This window comes from Oryzias melastigma, linkage group LG13 (assembly GCF_002922805.2).
Source record: "Oryzias melastigma strain HK-1 linkage group LG13, ASM292280v2, whole genome shotgun sequence".
Lineage (NCBI taxonomy): Eukaryota > Metazoa > Chordata > Actinopteri > Beloniformes > Adrianichthyidae > Oryzias > Oryzias melastigma.
In genome coordinates this window covers 233,285-247,895 of record NC_050524.1, presented here as the reverse complement: position 1 = coordinate 247,895, position 14,611 = coordinate 233,285, and the positions used below count along the sequence as shown (strand labels likewise).

Genomic DNA, 14,611 nt, shown 5'->3' with positions numbered 1-14,611 from the left:
ATATATATATATATATATATATATATATATATATATATATATATATATATATATATATATATATATATATATATCTCGTCTGTTGTTCAGTCACGTGACCGACTAGTTTGATTCTGACTGGTTCATATTTGTGTTGTTTTAACGTTTTTACTGCGCATGTCAGAAGTCCGCGCGGCCGTTGCGCCATTGGTCAGACCAGCAGCCAATCACGCGCCTCTGGACTGTGATTGGCTGCTGAGGGGAGCAGGACCTTCGCGGCGCGCGCTGTTCTTCGGTTCTGTTGGACTTTTGGTTCCGTCCTGCACCGGGTTTGGGTTCAGGACGTTTTTACAGGTCGGTTCGTGACGTCAGCTGGACCAGTTTACGGCAGCGGAAGCGGCGCGTGCAGCTCTGCGGCTGATAACGGGGCTTTTGCCGAACAGAACCGGTTCTGTTCGTGAAGTTAGTGTCTGATTCACAGTAGCAGATCCGGACCGGGCCTGGGCTTGTCACGTGGAAACATGACGTAATCACAGCAAAAGTTCGGTCCAGACCGGCGTGGATCCCGGAAATGACCGGAACTAAAACATGGAATCAACTTTTCCCTGAAGTTCTGATGAAGGTTCCTCCAAGAACGTTCAGAAACGTGAACCAGAGGCAAAAGTTTCTCCCAACGTAGGTATGTGACAAAAAAATTCAGATTAGGTTGATTACTCTGATACTTATATCACTGGAATGGGCTGAAAGAGACCATTCCAACGGTATAAAGATCATTAAGATATCTCAAAGAATAAGAAAGCTTTGGCACGTTAAGTGATCAAAACTAGGGCATCATTTTATTCCTGAATAAACAGCAAAACATTTTTGTGACCAGAAACGAAGATTAGAGTCTTTAAATTGTCTAACTTTCTCATTATTTGTCCAATCCACGAAAGGAGGGTATCGTTGGAAAGCTAATCAAGCGAACTACAAGAATTAAGTCACAAATTTAGTATTAAATCAATATTAACGTCAATATATCAAATAATCATACAGAAATCTGCTCCTGTATGCCTGTACACATCGCTTGCAGCCAATCAGCTTGTGCATCTCAGGGGGATTTATAGTATTTCAGATGTACTTTTCTCTAAAAGTATACAGTAAAAATGCTTCATACTCTGTCTGTGACGGATTTATAATGAAATACATTGATGATTGGGATGAATTCACAGCCAAAATTAAACAATTTTATTTCACTAATACAAGAGATTTTGAGATTGATTTAAAAAAAACGTAATCCACAGTTTTTTTCTAATAAATATCACATGCATAAAAAGTAAAGTGATCGGATTCATGAGGAGTAAAAATATCATGTTTTCTAAAGAGTCTCCAGGATTTCCAGCGAGCACGAACATGCTACCGTCAGTCTGGTATGAAACTCGCAGAAGAAATCCAATGAGGGCTGATTTGACCACGGAAACACGAACAGCGGCTCTTTTGACCGCAGTCGTTTGGATCCAGACGCTCAAGTCCAGAAGTTCTGACAAAGACGGCTCCAGGAGGACCCGGTCCGACAAACGCTGGTGGACCGTAGAGATTTTCAATGATTTCTGAAAGACGGTTTAAAGAAACCTCATCTTAGCATCCATTAACAAAAGTAATGAGGCCCCGCCCCCTTCTTTTACCTGTAAATCTCAGGTGATCACGTCGTTTCCACGTAAGCTGATTTACAATCATTTAAGACAAATGCAGAGATGGGTCTTGGAATCTGGTAGTGGTTCTGATCTGAAGGTCTGGTTCTGGTTCTGGTCTGAGGGTCTGGTTCTGGTCTAGTTCTGAGGGTCTGGTTCTCAGCTTCTGGTTCTGTGGTTCTGCTTCTGGTCTGAGGGTCTGGTCTAGTTCTGAGGATCTGGTTCTGGTCTAGTTCTGAGGGTCTGGTTCTGGTTTAGTTCTAAAGGTCTGGTTCTGGCTCTAGTTCTGAGGTTCTGGTCTAGTTCTGAGGGTCTGGTTCTAGTCTGAGGGTCTGGTTGTGGTCTGAGGGTCTTGTTTGAGGATCTGGCTCTGAGATTTTGGTTCTGGTTTTAGGATCTTGTTCTGGTTCTAAGGGTCTGGTTTTGGTCTTAAGGTCTGGTTTGAGTATCTGGTTCTGGTTCGAGGGTCTATGTCTGGTCTAGTTCTGGCTCTGCTTCTGAGGTTCTGGTTCTTGTTTGAGGATCTGGTTCTTGTCTGAAGATCTGGATCTGGTTCTAAGGGTCTGGTTTTGGTCTGAAGGTCTAGTTCTGGTCTAGTTCTGAGGGTCTGGTTCTCAGCTTCTGTTTCTTTGGTTCTGGTTCTGGTCTGAGGGTCTGGTCTAGTTCTGAGGATCTGGTTCTGGTCTAGTTCTGAGGGTCTGGTTCTGGTCTAGTTCTAAAGGTCTGGTTCTGGCTCTAGTTCTGAGGGTCTGGTTCTGGCTCTAGTTCTGAGGGTCTGGTTCTCAGCGTCTGATTCTGTGGTTCTGGTTCTGGTCTGAGGGTCTGGTCTAGTTCTGAGGATCTGGTTCTTGTCTAGTTCTAAGGGGCTGGTTCTCAGCGTCTGGTTCTGGTTTGAGGATCTGGTTTTGGTCTGAAGGTCTGGTTGTGGTCTGAATTTTTGATCTAGTTCTAAGGATCCGATTCTGGTTCTCAGGTTCTGGTTTGAGGATCTGGTTCTTGTCTGACGGTCTGGTTCTGGTTCTAAGGGTTTGGTTTTTGTGTGAAGGTCTGGTTCCGGTCTAGTTCTGGGTATCTGGTTCTGGTCTGAGGGTCTTGTTTGAGGATCTGGCTCTGAGGTTTTGGTTCTGGTTTTAGGATCTGGTTCTGGTTCGAGGGTCTATGTCTGGTCTAGTTCTGGCTCTGCTTCTGAGGTTCTGGTTCTTGTTGGAGGATCTGGTTCTCAGGTTCTGTCTGGTTTGACGATCTGTCTCTGAGGTTCTGGTTCTGGTTTGAGGGTCTGGTTCTGGTCTGAAGATCTGGATCTGGTTTGAGTATCTGGTTTTGGTCTGAGGGTCTGGTTCTGGTCTGAAGGTCTGGTTCTGGTCTAGTTCTGAGGATCTGGTTCTGGTCTGAGGGTCTGGTTTGAGGATCTGGCTCTGAGGCTATGGTTCTGGATTGAGTGTCTGGTTCTGGTTTGAGGGTCTATGTCTGGTCTAGGTCTAGCTCTGGTTCTCAGGTTCTGGTTCTTGTTTGAGGATCTGGTTTGAGGATCTGGTTCTGGTCTGAATGTCTGGTTCTGGTCTAGTTCTAAGGATCTGGTTCTGGTCTGAGGGTCTGGATTGAGTATCTGGTTTTGGTCTCCAGGTCTGGCTCTGGTCTAGTTCTGAGGACCTGGTTCTGGTTCTAAGGGTCTGATTTTAATCTTAAGGTCTGGTTTGAGTATCTGGTTTTGGTCTGAAGGTCTTGTTCTGGTCTAGTTCTAAAGGTCTGGTTCTGGCTCTAGTTCTGAGGTTCTGGTCTAGTTCCGAGGGTCTGGTTCTGGTCTGAGGGTCTGGTTTGAGGATCTGACTCTGAGGTTCTGGTTCTGGTTTGAGTATCTGATTTTGGTCTGAAAGTCTGGTTCTGGTCTAGTTCTGAGGGTCTGGTTCTGGTCTGAAAGTCTGGTTCTGGTCTAGTTCTGAGGATCTGGTTTTGGTCTGAGGGTCTGGTTTGAGGATCTGGCTCTGGTTTGAGGGTCTATGTCTGGTCTAGGTCTGGCACTGGTTCTGAGGTTCTGGTTCTTGTTTGAGGTTCTGGTTCTAAGGGTCTGATTTTAATCTTAAGGTCTGGTTTGAGTATCTGGTTTTGGTCTGAAGGTCTGGTTCTGGTCTAGTTCTGAGGGTCTGGTTCTGCTCTTGTTTGCAGAAGTTCTGCTGATGGAGGATCTGAGCGTTCCTAGGAGGGAGGAGCTGCAGCCTGACTCCTCCCCTGTGGTGGGGATCAGTGTGTGTGACTCCGCCCCCTTGATCTGGCGGGTGCAGGACCTGAAAGTGGTGAGGTCGGGCGGCCTGGTGGGGGCGCTGCTGGGTTCTCTGCCCCGAACACCCCGGCAGAACGGAAGGCTGGGCCGGCCGCTGCTGCTGCTGCCAGAGGAGGAGCGGCTCCTGAGGGAGGGGCCCGGCGCCGCGGTACTGCCCCGCCCCGGCGGTGAAAGGGGGGCGGAGCTAAAGAGGCGGTTCGAGGAGGAGCAAACGAGCAGCCAGGAGGAGCAAAGCGTTCTGGCCCTTCAGGACAGGAAGGCGGCACTGCTCCGAGCTATGACGTCATCACTCACAGGTGAGGGCGGGGCCTAAAGCTTTACTGGACCCCACCTGGCTCTGAATTGACAGTTTTGGTTCTGATCCGGCAGAGGAGGCCCAGCAGGACCGCCTGGGGGCTCTGGATCAAAACTTTGTCTTTCCTCGGTCTGCACTGGCGGTCCAGCTGAGCACGGCGAGGGCGGGGCTACATTACTGCCCCGAGGCACGGTCCTTTCTGGAGGCCGAGCAGCCAATCAAAACGCAGCCTTCCCCATCCTCCAGGTTCCAGGTGTTCAGGGATTTACGGGGGCGGGGCTTCTTCTTAACGTCTGCGGGGAAGTTTGGAGGAGACTTCCTCGTGTACCCAGGTGAGCCGCGTAACCTGAGCTGCCTCAGGCTCCGCCTACCCCCTGTCTTACCGCCCCTTGTGTCCTCAGGTGATCCGCTCCGCTTTCATGCCCACTTCATAGCCGTCTGCGTGGAGTCGGACCGGCCCGTCGGAGTTCTGGACCTGCTGGCCGTGGCACGTCTGGGCTCTAACGTGAAGAAGACCGTGCTACTTTGCTCGCCGGTGGCAGACGGAGACGTCCGCTACACGTCCTTACAGTGGAGCGGCATGGTCTGAGCTGGGCCCAGCAGAACCCAAACTGGACCGGGGATCTGGGCCTCAGAATGGGGGTCACATGACCAGCCTTCTTTAAGGGTCAGACCTGACTGGACCCTTCCAGAACCTTCTGTTCTGAGGATCAGAGAAGTTTCTGGTTCTGCTGGCCCAGCGGCCAGATCCACAATGAATGGATTTGACAGAACCTGGATGGACTGAAGACCTCAGACATGGAAGGACTCAACGTTCAATAAAAGATTACTCAAAACCAGAACCTTCGCCTGATGTTCTGGTGATGTTCTGGTGTCCGTTTCAAGAAGCAGGTCTTGTTGAAACTCTGAGTTTGTGAACTCTGAGTTTCTGGTTTCAGAAAGAGAGATAGATTAAACCTGTGAAAGTGGGTTAAACCAAGCCCGTTTCTAGAAGCAGGTTTTGTTTGAACTCTGAGTTCGTGAACTCCAAATTCAGTAAAACTCTGAGTTTTCGGTTCCAGAAAGAGAGATAACTCAAACCCGGGAAAGTGGGCGAAACCAAGCCCGTTCCAAGAAGCGGGTTAAGCTGAACTCAGAATCAATCACTATGGTAACTGAGTCTGTGAACGAAACCTGGTCGGTAGCAGGTTTTCTTCAGGAAACTTAGAGTTCTCTGAGGTCTCCGCCCCTTTTTAAAGTGAAAGATGTTCAAATATGAGTTCCTCATGAACATTTAGAGAACATTCACGTTAGAGACGTCACGTTTTCACCACGCAGAAACCAAAATGACATGTTCATTCATAGAGGATCATGTAGAGAGGAGGCTGATTAATCCAGAGGAAATGTTATTTACGTCGGTAGAGGATTTGGAGGACACGAGTCGACTGACTGCAGTTTCCTGATTCATTTTTATTTCAGCGATATTATAAATAGTGAGTTTTTCCAGGGACTCGTTATTAATAAAACAGAGTTTACTTTTCCTCATTTTAACCCTTAAAGTCCCCCTCCAATGAAAATCATGTTTCTGAGTTTTTAACATGTATGTGGCATTTTTCTTCTGAAAGAAAAAATATAATAAGATAACGTGTTTGTAATCCGAGTATTTCTCCTTTTAAGTCGCTGTCACTCAAAGTGTCAGAGAAAAACTCTGAATTCCTGAAACTTTCATGCATCATGATAGCTCGCTAACCGGGATGTAGCCGTAGAGGCCGGAGAAGATAAGATAACGTCCCAGTTCTGTGCTGTAAAGGACTGTAATTCAGTGAAAGGCCAGACTGATGTTAGCTTTCATTATTTTCTCAAGGAATCTGTGAAAATAATGAATTGGATTTATTGTTCACAGCAACGTCAATAATTATTCGATCATTTGCGGAAAAGAGACATTTTTCTACTGGACGGAACCGCGGCTGATCACATTACCCACTCCTACGGGACTTGTTTAAGTTGGCCTCACATATTTAAAATCATCTGTCACACATATGCTGTTTGATCCAATCACTGACTGTAAAAATACTGGACTTCTGGAACCATGAGGTCCCCCATTGGAAATGCATTACCTCCTCTCCTCGTGAAAGTAGACCGCCGCTTTCACCGTCACTTCCTGAAGCGTCTATCGCCATATTGCAAACGTCTGGAACCCATCTTCAGCAATTGGTCTGAGTCATAGCTGAGTCATGAATCTACAGGAAGTACTGTCACCAATCAGGAGTGAGTTTATTGTGAGTCTCCGCCTCTTTCCACGCCTCGACCACGAGACCGCGGATGTAAACAGCTTCTACTTTAATAACGGCGGAGAATTGTACAAGTCATTGTTGAAGCCTTTGAGGGAGAACCATTCCAACATTTGATTCTGTCAGCGGTCCTTTGGGATTTACTCAGTGGCGGGCCGTCAGGGCCTGCAAGGCCTTCTCTGCTGGCCTAAAAATATCTGAATCACAGACTGATATTAATTATTATTTATTTCCGTGAATACGTATTCTATAATTCCAAATGCTCTGTCTTCGTCCTTTCATTGCTGTCTCCCTGGTTGCGCTGCTTCCAGACGTGTATTTTCCTATTTAAGCATTAACCAATCACATTGCAGCACCATTTGTTGCTAGGGTCAAAGAAATCTGCCCGGAGGCCTTCACAATCAGTTCTGCGGGCCCTGTAGCATAAAATAATTGTCGACCAAACTGTTGCTTCAACCAATCAGATCTGGAGTAGGCGACACGAAGGCCAGCTAGCAGGCGCACGGAAACGTCATCATTTTCACGAGCTGTCACAGCTCTGTCTGGAGAGCGCGTGCCGCGCAGAGTCTATTGACAGTCTCAGGTGAGAAACCTGTTCAGCGGTTTTTTTTTAATAATCATTCCAGCAAGTAAGCTGCTGGATCTTTTTCTGTTTAAAAACACGACCAGAGAGCACAAGTATGCGGAGACGTGTGGATGGAATTATTTTTAAAACGATCACGTGTGGACGCAACGCTTTTGTCTAAAACGGAGGTCAGCAGATATGCGTTTGTAGAAATACCCGGCTACGTGTGGACATGGCCGGAGCACTACTGAAGGCCTAGGTGTGAAATGCACGGCCCGCCACTGGATTTACTTACATTTATTCCTTTTTGTCGAGATAAAAGGAGCATTTGGGTGACGAATAAACTTTGGTTGGTGATTTTATGGAGGAGCTGTACCATTCTGTATGATACGCAACTTATAATTTATGAGCTACAATCAAAACAGTGAAATAAAGAAAAACGAACGTCAAACAAACAAAAGTCCAAACACATAACCTCAGAGTGAAATCTATTTCTACAGAGTAAATCCTCATCTAAAAATGTCGACAGCATGCTCCTCTTGTTGTTTTAAACTGCTGCATCGGTACATTCCATTGAGGAAAACAACAGTAGGACAATGATTGGTACATTGTTGAATTGTAAAGTAGGTGTTAAAAGGTCTTCACGGACCCATTGATGAAGTCTGCTCCCATTGGCTACCAGTCATCTGTCAAGGCTTCAGATCAACAGAACAATTAGGATGTAGAATTTTTGTTAAAAACTTCACAGTCCTAATTAAAACCCCACTGGGAACATTTAAAGAAAATAAAAAATTTGTTGTAGGGGGATTTGAAAGGGGCCCGTGAAGGTTGGCCGAAGGTGGACCCTCAGCATGAATGGAAAGCTGATGGAGGAACCAAAAACCACAGAGAGACGGGCATCTTCAGAGCTCGGATTCTTCTTTTAATTTCAACCATAGGCAGAGTGACATGGCAGCCCAAAAATAATTCCCCTCAACTTCACAAAAACCCACTTATATATAATTTAGACCATACCATAAACTTAGCAGTGGGGGGGTGCCTGACTAAATATAAACAGTGAGTGTAAAAACAAATGGATAAAATGAGACGTTCAACTAACCATAAGTGACTGAGAAAACTAATAAGAAACTGAACCCATGATCACAACAACAATACAAAACAGAAGAAAAGGTCTCCACATCCACCCTCTCTATTTCAGCTGGTGGTCCTTCATGGAAACACTCCCCTCTGGTAGACACTCAAAAACCAAGAGGAATTAATGGAGCGAACACAAAACAAAAATGTCACATGGTCATCTTTCAAGTTAGGGAGGATGCGATCACGAATCCTCACAGGGCCACACCAGGAAAACTCTACTTTTTGAGGTTTTAAGTGTATTCTTCTGATCATTGCTCACTATTGGGTTTTAGTTTGGTTTGACCCACTTTCACAGGTTTAAGTTACCTCCGTTTCTGAAACCAGAAACTCTGAGTTTTCCTCAACTCAGAGTTCACAAACTCAGAGTTTAGCAAAACCCGCTTCTTGAAACGGGCCCTGGTGGTGTTCTGACAGGTACCAACGAAAACGTTTTAATAATTTTATTTTAGAACTTTAAGTTGATGATCAAATATAAACACGAGGTTATAAATCGGCTCATTTACTGTCTGATGATGTCATCTTACCAAATATGGCAGCAGGAGGAAGTCCCCCTGAAGCGGACTTCCTCCTGGTTTGTGTCTGAATGTGGGACGGTTCCATTTCTATGGTTCTTTTGAGCCTCAAGACCAGTTTGGATCCAGTCAGGCAGATTTATATCAACATTCTGGATCACACAGATCTGAACCATTCACGATAAAAACCAAAAATACTAAAACAACAAACTTTCATTCGTGCTGAAGTCACATTCAGACCCAACAGGATCAGGAGTCTACCAAACACGAGTTCAAACCGAAAGAAAACCAGATCCACCAAACACATGAAGTCCATGTGAGGGAAACGACGGATCAAACAAACGGCGAGGAACCACAGACGGAACGGGACGAGGTTCTGTTGGCGGTCTGCCGTCCAGCCTTTCTGTGGATCCTCAGATCTGGATCTGGAACTGGATCCTCCGACCTGGATCCTCAGATCTGGTTCTGGATCTGGTCTGCTCAGTAGAACGGGGGGATGCCTCCCCAGTTGATGGAGGCCCCCTCCCACTTAGTCCTGATGGTCATCTCCAGTGAAGGGAACCTCTTCTCCAGGTCCACGCCAGGATCCACGGAGGGCGCCTCCCAGTGGTGCGAGTGAGTGTCTGCAGGGATTCAGGACAGACGGTTACCTACGAGGACCAGGATCAGAGCAGGACCACAATGCTTACCGATGGTCAGCCGGGCCGTGGAGTTCTGGGAGTTCTGGCCGTTGTAGTAGAACAGCTGGAACTGGTGTTCGGTTCTCCAGTCGGACAGCAGAGAACGGGTCAGACTGAACAGAACCGAGTAGGTGCTGTTGATGCAGCAGAGCCACACTGGAAAGCGGGGGGTCTTCAGCATGCTTCCCACCTGCAGACCGAGGGGGGGTTGTTGTTGGGATCAACTCCGGCACCGAGCTGAAGGATCTGACCTGTGCTTTACATGACCAATCAAACGCCAGAGACTCATGAACGACCTGTCAGCACCAGAACCTGAGTTCTGATGGACAGATCCACCAGTGACGGAGGCGAGGAGCTGTCTCAGAAACTTCCATCTGTGGGCTTATGAACCCAGAAGATGAAAGGTCCCATGTGGACTTCCTCAAGATGGAGCCAAACTCTCCAAAATCCTCTTAAGATCATTGATCTGCAGGCAGCACACAGGAAGTTCCCGCATGGTAAAGAAGTTCTGCCAGAACTCTGAAATCCTGATTATCTCAGGAGGGCAGTAAATGACACGACAGGTCACCTGTCCATCCCCGGTTCTGATCCGACTCCACCTGCATTCATCACATAGTTCTGTCTTTGTGGAGGAAACGGTCAGAGTGATGAGACAGAAAGGATCTTTGAGGAGTGGATCAGGTAGATCCGTACCTGAAGCAGTCGGTCCCGGTCCATCTGCTCTCGGCTCCAGTGCAGGTAACCAATATCACCACGGGACAGAACCCCCTGCAGAGGGGGGTCCAGAGGAGCAGCGCCCCCTCCAGGAGCCTGAGTGCCGTTGCAGACGTGAGGAGTGGCTCTGCCGGTCAGCAGGAGGTTGAGCAAAGCCTGGAGGAACCAACAGAACCCGGTCAGACAGAACTGGCTCTGGGAAGAGTTCTGTCAGGGAACTGGACCGCTTCACTAGGGAGTATCTGTCATGTTTCTGTGTTACCTGGCTGCATACAAAGTTCCCCAGTCTGCGCTGGAGTAGATGGGCAGTGGAAGAGTCCAGATCCTCCCGGATCCTGGGAGAAGGTAAGCAGGAAGTGGATATATGGTTCTGGTCACTGCTGCATATCACCTGTTCCCAATACGGCTGTTACCTGTCGATGGTTCTGGAACAGACCAGACTGTACAGAAAGAGGACAACGCCATGACCGCCTTCTTCCTGAAACTAAGGAAGGTCTGTTATGATGGAGGTTCTGTTATGATGGAGGTTCTGTTGTGATTTAGGTTCTGTTATGATGGAGGTTCTGTTGTGATTTAGGTTCTGTTGTGTTGGAGGTTCTGAATCAGCTGATCTCTGTAGTTTATCTGGGTCACAGAGTCTGCTGGAAGAACGTTAACCGTGTAATTGGTGTTATGGAACATAAACTCTGGAGCTAACACTTTGGCACTGATGCATTCAGGAACCGTCCAAACAAACCTGTGGAGGAAATGCTGTAGATGCTGGAACCACCAAAGCTGGATCTAGTTTTCTGCTAGAACCAAAGCTGGATCTAGTTTTCTGCTAGAACCAAAGCTGGATCTACTTTTCTGTCCCTCAGAGGATCGCTGAGACAGTTTTACCAAAGCGGGTCACTCACACAGTGGATGTGGTCCAACAGGAAGCTACTGAGCTCCTCTTTCCTGTTGAAGACGAACGTGTGCATCTGAAAGACGAGACGAGGAAGAGGATGACGAGGGGCGGAGCCAGAGCCACATGACCTTGCGTCTCACACCCACCTTTTCTGTCAGGAGGTCCAGTCTGTACTCTGAGGGGGGCTTGGGGCTGTCATCCTCTGTTACCATGGTTACCGTGGCACTCTCCTCCTGACCGGCCAACCAGAGGCTGTCGGAGAGAGCAGCTGCCAGCGCCCCCTGCTGTTCTGGTGGTCCTAGTTCTGTCAGACTAAAGTCATGGGGGGGCAGTGAGTGATCTGGTAATGATCTGCTTTGGTCACTGCTGTGTCGGGCGGCCATGATCAGACCATCAGTCACGACTATGTCGACTATTGAAATAGTCTTCTTTTTAATCTCCAAACTACAGCGAGCTTTCTAATGCTGCGTCTGCCATCGTCTGGGACACACATGCTTTGTATTGCTAATCCGGGTCAGCAGTGATGTCACAGGAAGTTCTAGGAAGACTCGGGTAACATGACAACACGTCAGCGGAGCTTTGAAGAAACATTAAAAAAAGGAGTTCAATGAAATCTCTGAAAGGCAGAACTCTTGTTCCACAGCAGTTCTACAGTGATCATGAACACCTGAAGAGGAAGCACTTTGTGACCGACTGATCACACCGAAGAGGGATCATCGTCTAGCTAAGCTAACATTAGCCAAATATCGTAGCTAAATGATTTGTGTGCATCCCTGCAGCCATCAGAGTGAAACGTCTCTGCTGAAAGAACATCTGCTCTCTAAAGACATCAAGTCTTCTGCAGACGTAGAAATCATCACTTTCCTGCATCGAGCAAGAGAATCGTACAGTCTGGAGTTCTACAGAGTCAGAGTGAAGCTGAATACAGTTGCGAGCGTTCAGCACCACAAAATGTACTTTAGTTCTATTTGAGTCAGTGAGAACAAAAGTTCATCTTTAGTGAAAAATAGTTCCTGTGTTTTAGATGACGACTTCATTAGATTAATGTCAGAATCCAATGAAGGACAGAAGCTGCAGGACTCATTAAAGTTTGAATACACTATCATCTGTGTTTGTAGTTAGCATGTAGCTGAAACACTTGAAGTTTAAAGCGAATGATGGTTCAGATGTGAGTTTTACTGTCTAAGGATGATCTATTGAAATAATGGTTTGTGGCAGCTCTACTGCTGTGCACACCGTCCAATCCCAGAGGCTGGATTTAAAAATCTCCCGGGATTCTTTGATCCGACCAGCAAGGATTCACCGAGAGGGAGGGTCTAAGGGCAGGGATAACCAGTTTATGTAGTCAGTTTGTAACAATTGTTTATATTTTGAAGCCCAATGAGGCAAATTCTTTTGTGATTTTGGGCTGTATAAATAAAGCTGGACTGAATTGAATACTTGAGTGCTTTAAATGATCTGAATTCAGTAGAACTGAAGTCTCACTCGATGGACCAAAACTTTCCTGTTTTCTCTCCTGAGTGACGTCAAAGAGAGAAGATTTTACAGATCTGATCTTTGTTAGTAATAATAATAATAATAACCCCCCCCACCCCCCACCAGCTCAGGCAGGTGTCCCTCAGGTGAGGATAGATTTTTATTGTAGCTGTAAGTCAGTATTAGAATTACTCACTATCACAATCATTACCTGTTCTCAGGTTAGACTTGAGCTGCTCCTCTAACAAGTTAATTACAGTTAGTGGTCCCTCTCTTAGCCCCACCCCCCAGGTAAACTGGTACAGGTACCGGCCAGGTGTCTTTACACTGAGCTCACCTGAGCAGCGAACGCCCCTCTGAGCCCCCCTGCTGGCTGAAGAGCAGATGTTTGATGATGCGAGCCTGGATGACCATCTGAACAGCCCGAGCCCCGCCCTGAAACACACACCTGAGCAGGTGAGAGCGGCCTTCAGAAAGAGGACAGGTTTTGAAGCTGACTTTAGTTTGGGTCTCTGGAGCAGAATCGTTCTCCACAGACTTCCACCGTCCTCCATGTCTGACCCCGTGTCCATTCACTCTACTGCAGGAACCCTAACAGCTTTGGGGGCGGAGCCCGTCCAGAAACATACCTGGTCCACCTGCAGGGCATAGGACAGCTCAGAGTTTGGTTCTCTAAAGTGAAAAAAGGATTTCCTCCAATCAAAGTTGAAGACGCGGACCGTCCTCCCGAACAGCAGCCGCCTCAGGTTCTGAAAATAACCAAAGCAAACGTCCAGAAACTGAACAGCAACAAGTCTAAAAACAACAGCACACCTGAGCAGGTGACCAGACCTGGATAAGACAGGTGCAGAGTGGAAACAGAAGAGAGTCTGGATGGTACCAGGAGCCTGAGGATGCTCAGAGAAACATCAAACAAGACCTTCTGAAACACTGGTACCTCTGTAAACGGAGGTGTTAGGGGTTTCCCTCCGAGGCCTGGGGAGATGGCCAGCCGCCGTGGGGCGGAGCAGGTGTGTGGGGTATGCCTGGGGGGCGGGGCCTCCTCTGGCTCCTCCTCATTCCTCAGGTAAAGCAGCTTCTAATCATAGGAAGTTTAAAAGCAAAGATCTGATAAAGATCAGAATCATCAGGACAGCATCAGCACACACCAGGAGACTGAAGGCAGAACGTTCTGGCCCGGTTCTGAAGCCCATCTGTGTTTTCTGCACACCACACTTTATCCGTAATCACACCGGTACGGTTTCTTCTTGTTATTATCTGTGTTTGTTTACTATTAATTTCCTATGTGATGCAGCTGATGGACCTGCAACTATACTGACAGCTACAATAAAGTCTCTGATTCTCTGTGTCCATCAAAGTAACTCTCCTGCAGAGGGAGATCCAGATCAGATACCTATAGAACTTAAAGCAGGACCCATAATGAACCTCCCTTCTGCTTGTTGGACCATCAGAATCTCATGGAGGAACCTTCAAGCCAAAGACTCCAGACAGCAATCAGCATGTGATGCTAACAGGAGTTCATCGTCTGCATAGAGTCGAACCTCCATCTGAAGTTCTGTTCGCTGAAGCTACAGGAGGAACTTTAGTTTTTACAGACAGAAACGCCGAACTCTTCAGTTTAAAGATAATTCAATCCGTTTGTCCAGAAAACCTTCAGGAAGTGAATCCTGTGTTCCTAATGTCTGAACAGCTTCAGTTTGGGTCAGAACCCCCACAGTTTTGTCCAGAACTGCTGTTGGAGAGACTGATCAAAGGCAGAAAAAGGACCAATCGCAGCTCTGGAGACCCTCATGATTTAGAGGCGGTCTGATAACATCATTTGTCCGTCAGCGTCCTCAGACCTTCCTGCTGAGTCCTGGATCTCTTCTGTCTGGTTCTGCTGTTCTCCTGCAGACGTCCATCCTTTCAGAACCAGCTACTTTTCTCTGGACTAGCGTGCGTTCACTTTAGCTGCTGTTTTGGCGGCCATTTTGGATCATCCATGACATCATAAAGTTTTCCAGAGGGAAGGTGGTCTCTCTCTCTCTCTCTCTCTCTCTCCCTCCCTCCCTCTCTCTCTCTCTTTGCTAAGGAGGGCTGGACGCTGTGGCTATGACAGACATTTGTTCCTGCTTCAGCACCAGTACATGGATGTAACCGGACTGTC

At 47.2% G+C, this 14,611-nt stretch overlaps 2 protein-coding genes across 4 annotated transcripts in view; one reads left to right on the top strand and one right to left on the bottom strand.

The window, feature by feature from the left end:
- Positions 1-148: 148 nt before the first annotated feature.
- On the top strand, positions 149-5,064 carry tsen34 (TSEN34 tRNA splicing endonuclease subunit). 3 transcript variants are annotated; one of them, XM_024276914.1, is made up of 4 exons: positions 149-333; positions 3,813-4,223; positions 4,297-4,554; positions 4,624-5,064. In XM_024276914.1, the coding sequence occupies exons 2-4, from the start codon at positions 3,824-3,826 to the stop codon at positions 4,809-4,811; spliced, it is 846 nt and encodes a 281-aa protein (XP_024132682.1). In that variant the 5' UTR covers positions 149-333; positions 3,813-3,823; the 3' UTR covers positions 4,812-5,064. The 3 variants fall into 3 exon arrangements, with proteins under 3 accessions (XP_024132682.1, XP_024132680.1, XP_024132679.1); XM_024276912.1 differs by having other exon boundaries at positions 149-654; XM_024276911.1 differs by having other exon boundaries at positions 149-658.
- A 2,674-nt stretch (positions 5,065-7,738) lies between these two features.
- The window catches only part of mindy4b (MINDY family member 4B), an 8,639-nt gene continuing 1,766 nt past the window's right edge, over positions 7,739-14,611 (bottom strand). Inside the window, exons 2-11 of the mRNA XM_036214821.1 lie at positions 13,403-13,543; positions 13,095-13,214; positions 12,803-12,900; positions 11,136-11,301; positions 10,997-11,062; positions 10,514-10,584; positions 10,363-10,435; positions 10,080-10,256; positions 9,396-9,576; positions 7,739-9,329 (exon numbers count right to left, since the gene is read on the bottom strand). Coding sequence (XP_036070714.1) covers positions 9,187-9,329; positions 9,396-9,576; positions 10,080-10,256; positions 10,363-10,435; positions 10,514-10,584; positions 10,997-11,062; positions 11,136-11,301; positions 12,803-12,900; positions 13,095-13,214; positions 13,403-13,543 — 1,236 coding nt within the window. The 3' untranslated portion in view covers positions 7,739-9,186. The remainder of the gene's footprint in view (positions 9,330-9,395; positions 9,577-10,079; positions 10,257-10,362; positions 10,436-10,513; positions 10,585-10,996; positions 11,063-11,135; positions 11,302-12,802; positions 12,901-13,094; positions 13,215-13,402; positions 13,544-14,611) is intronic.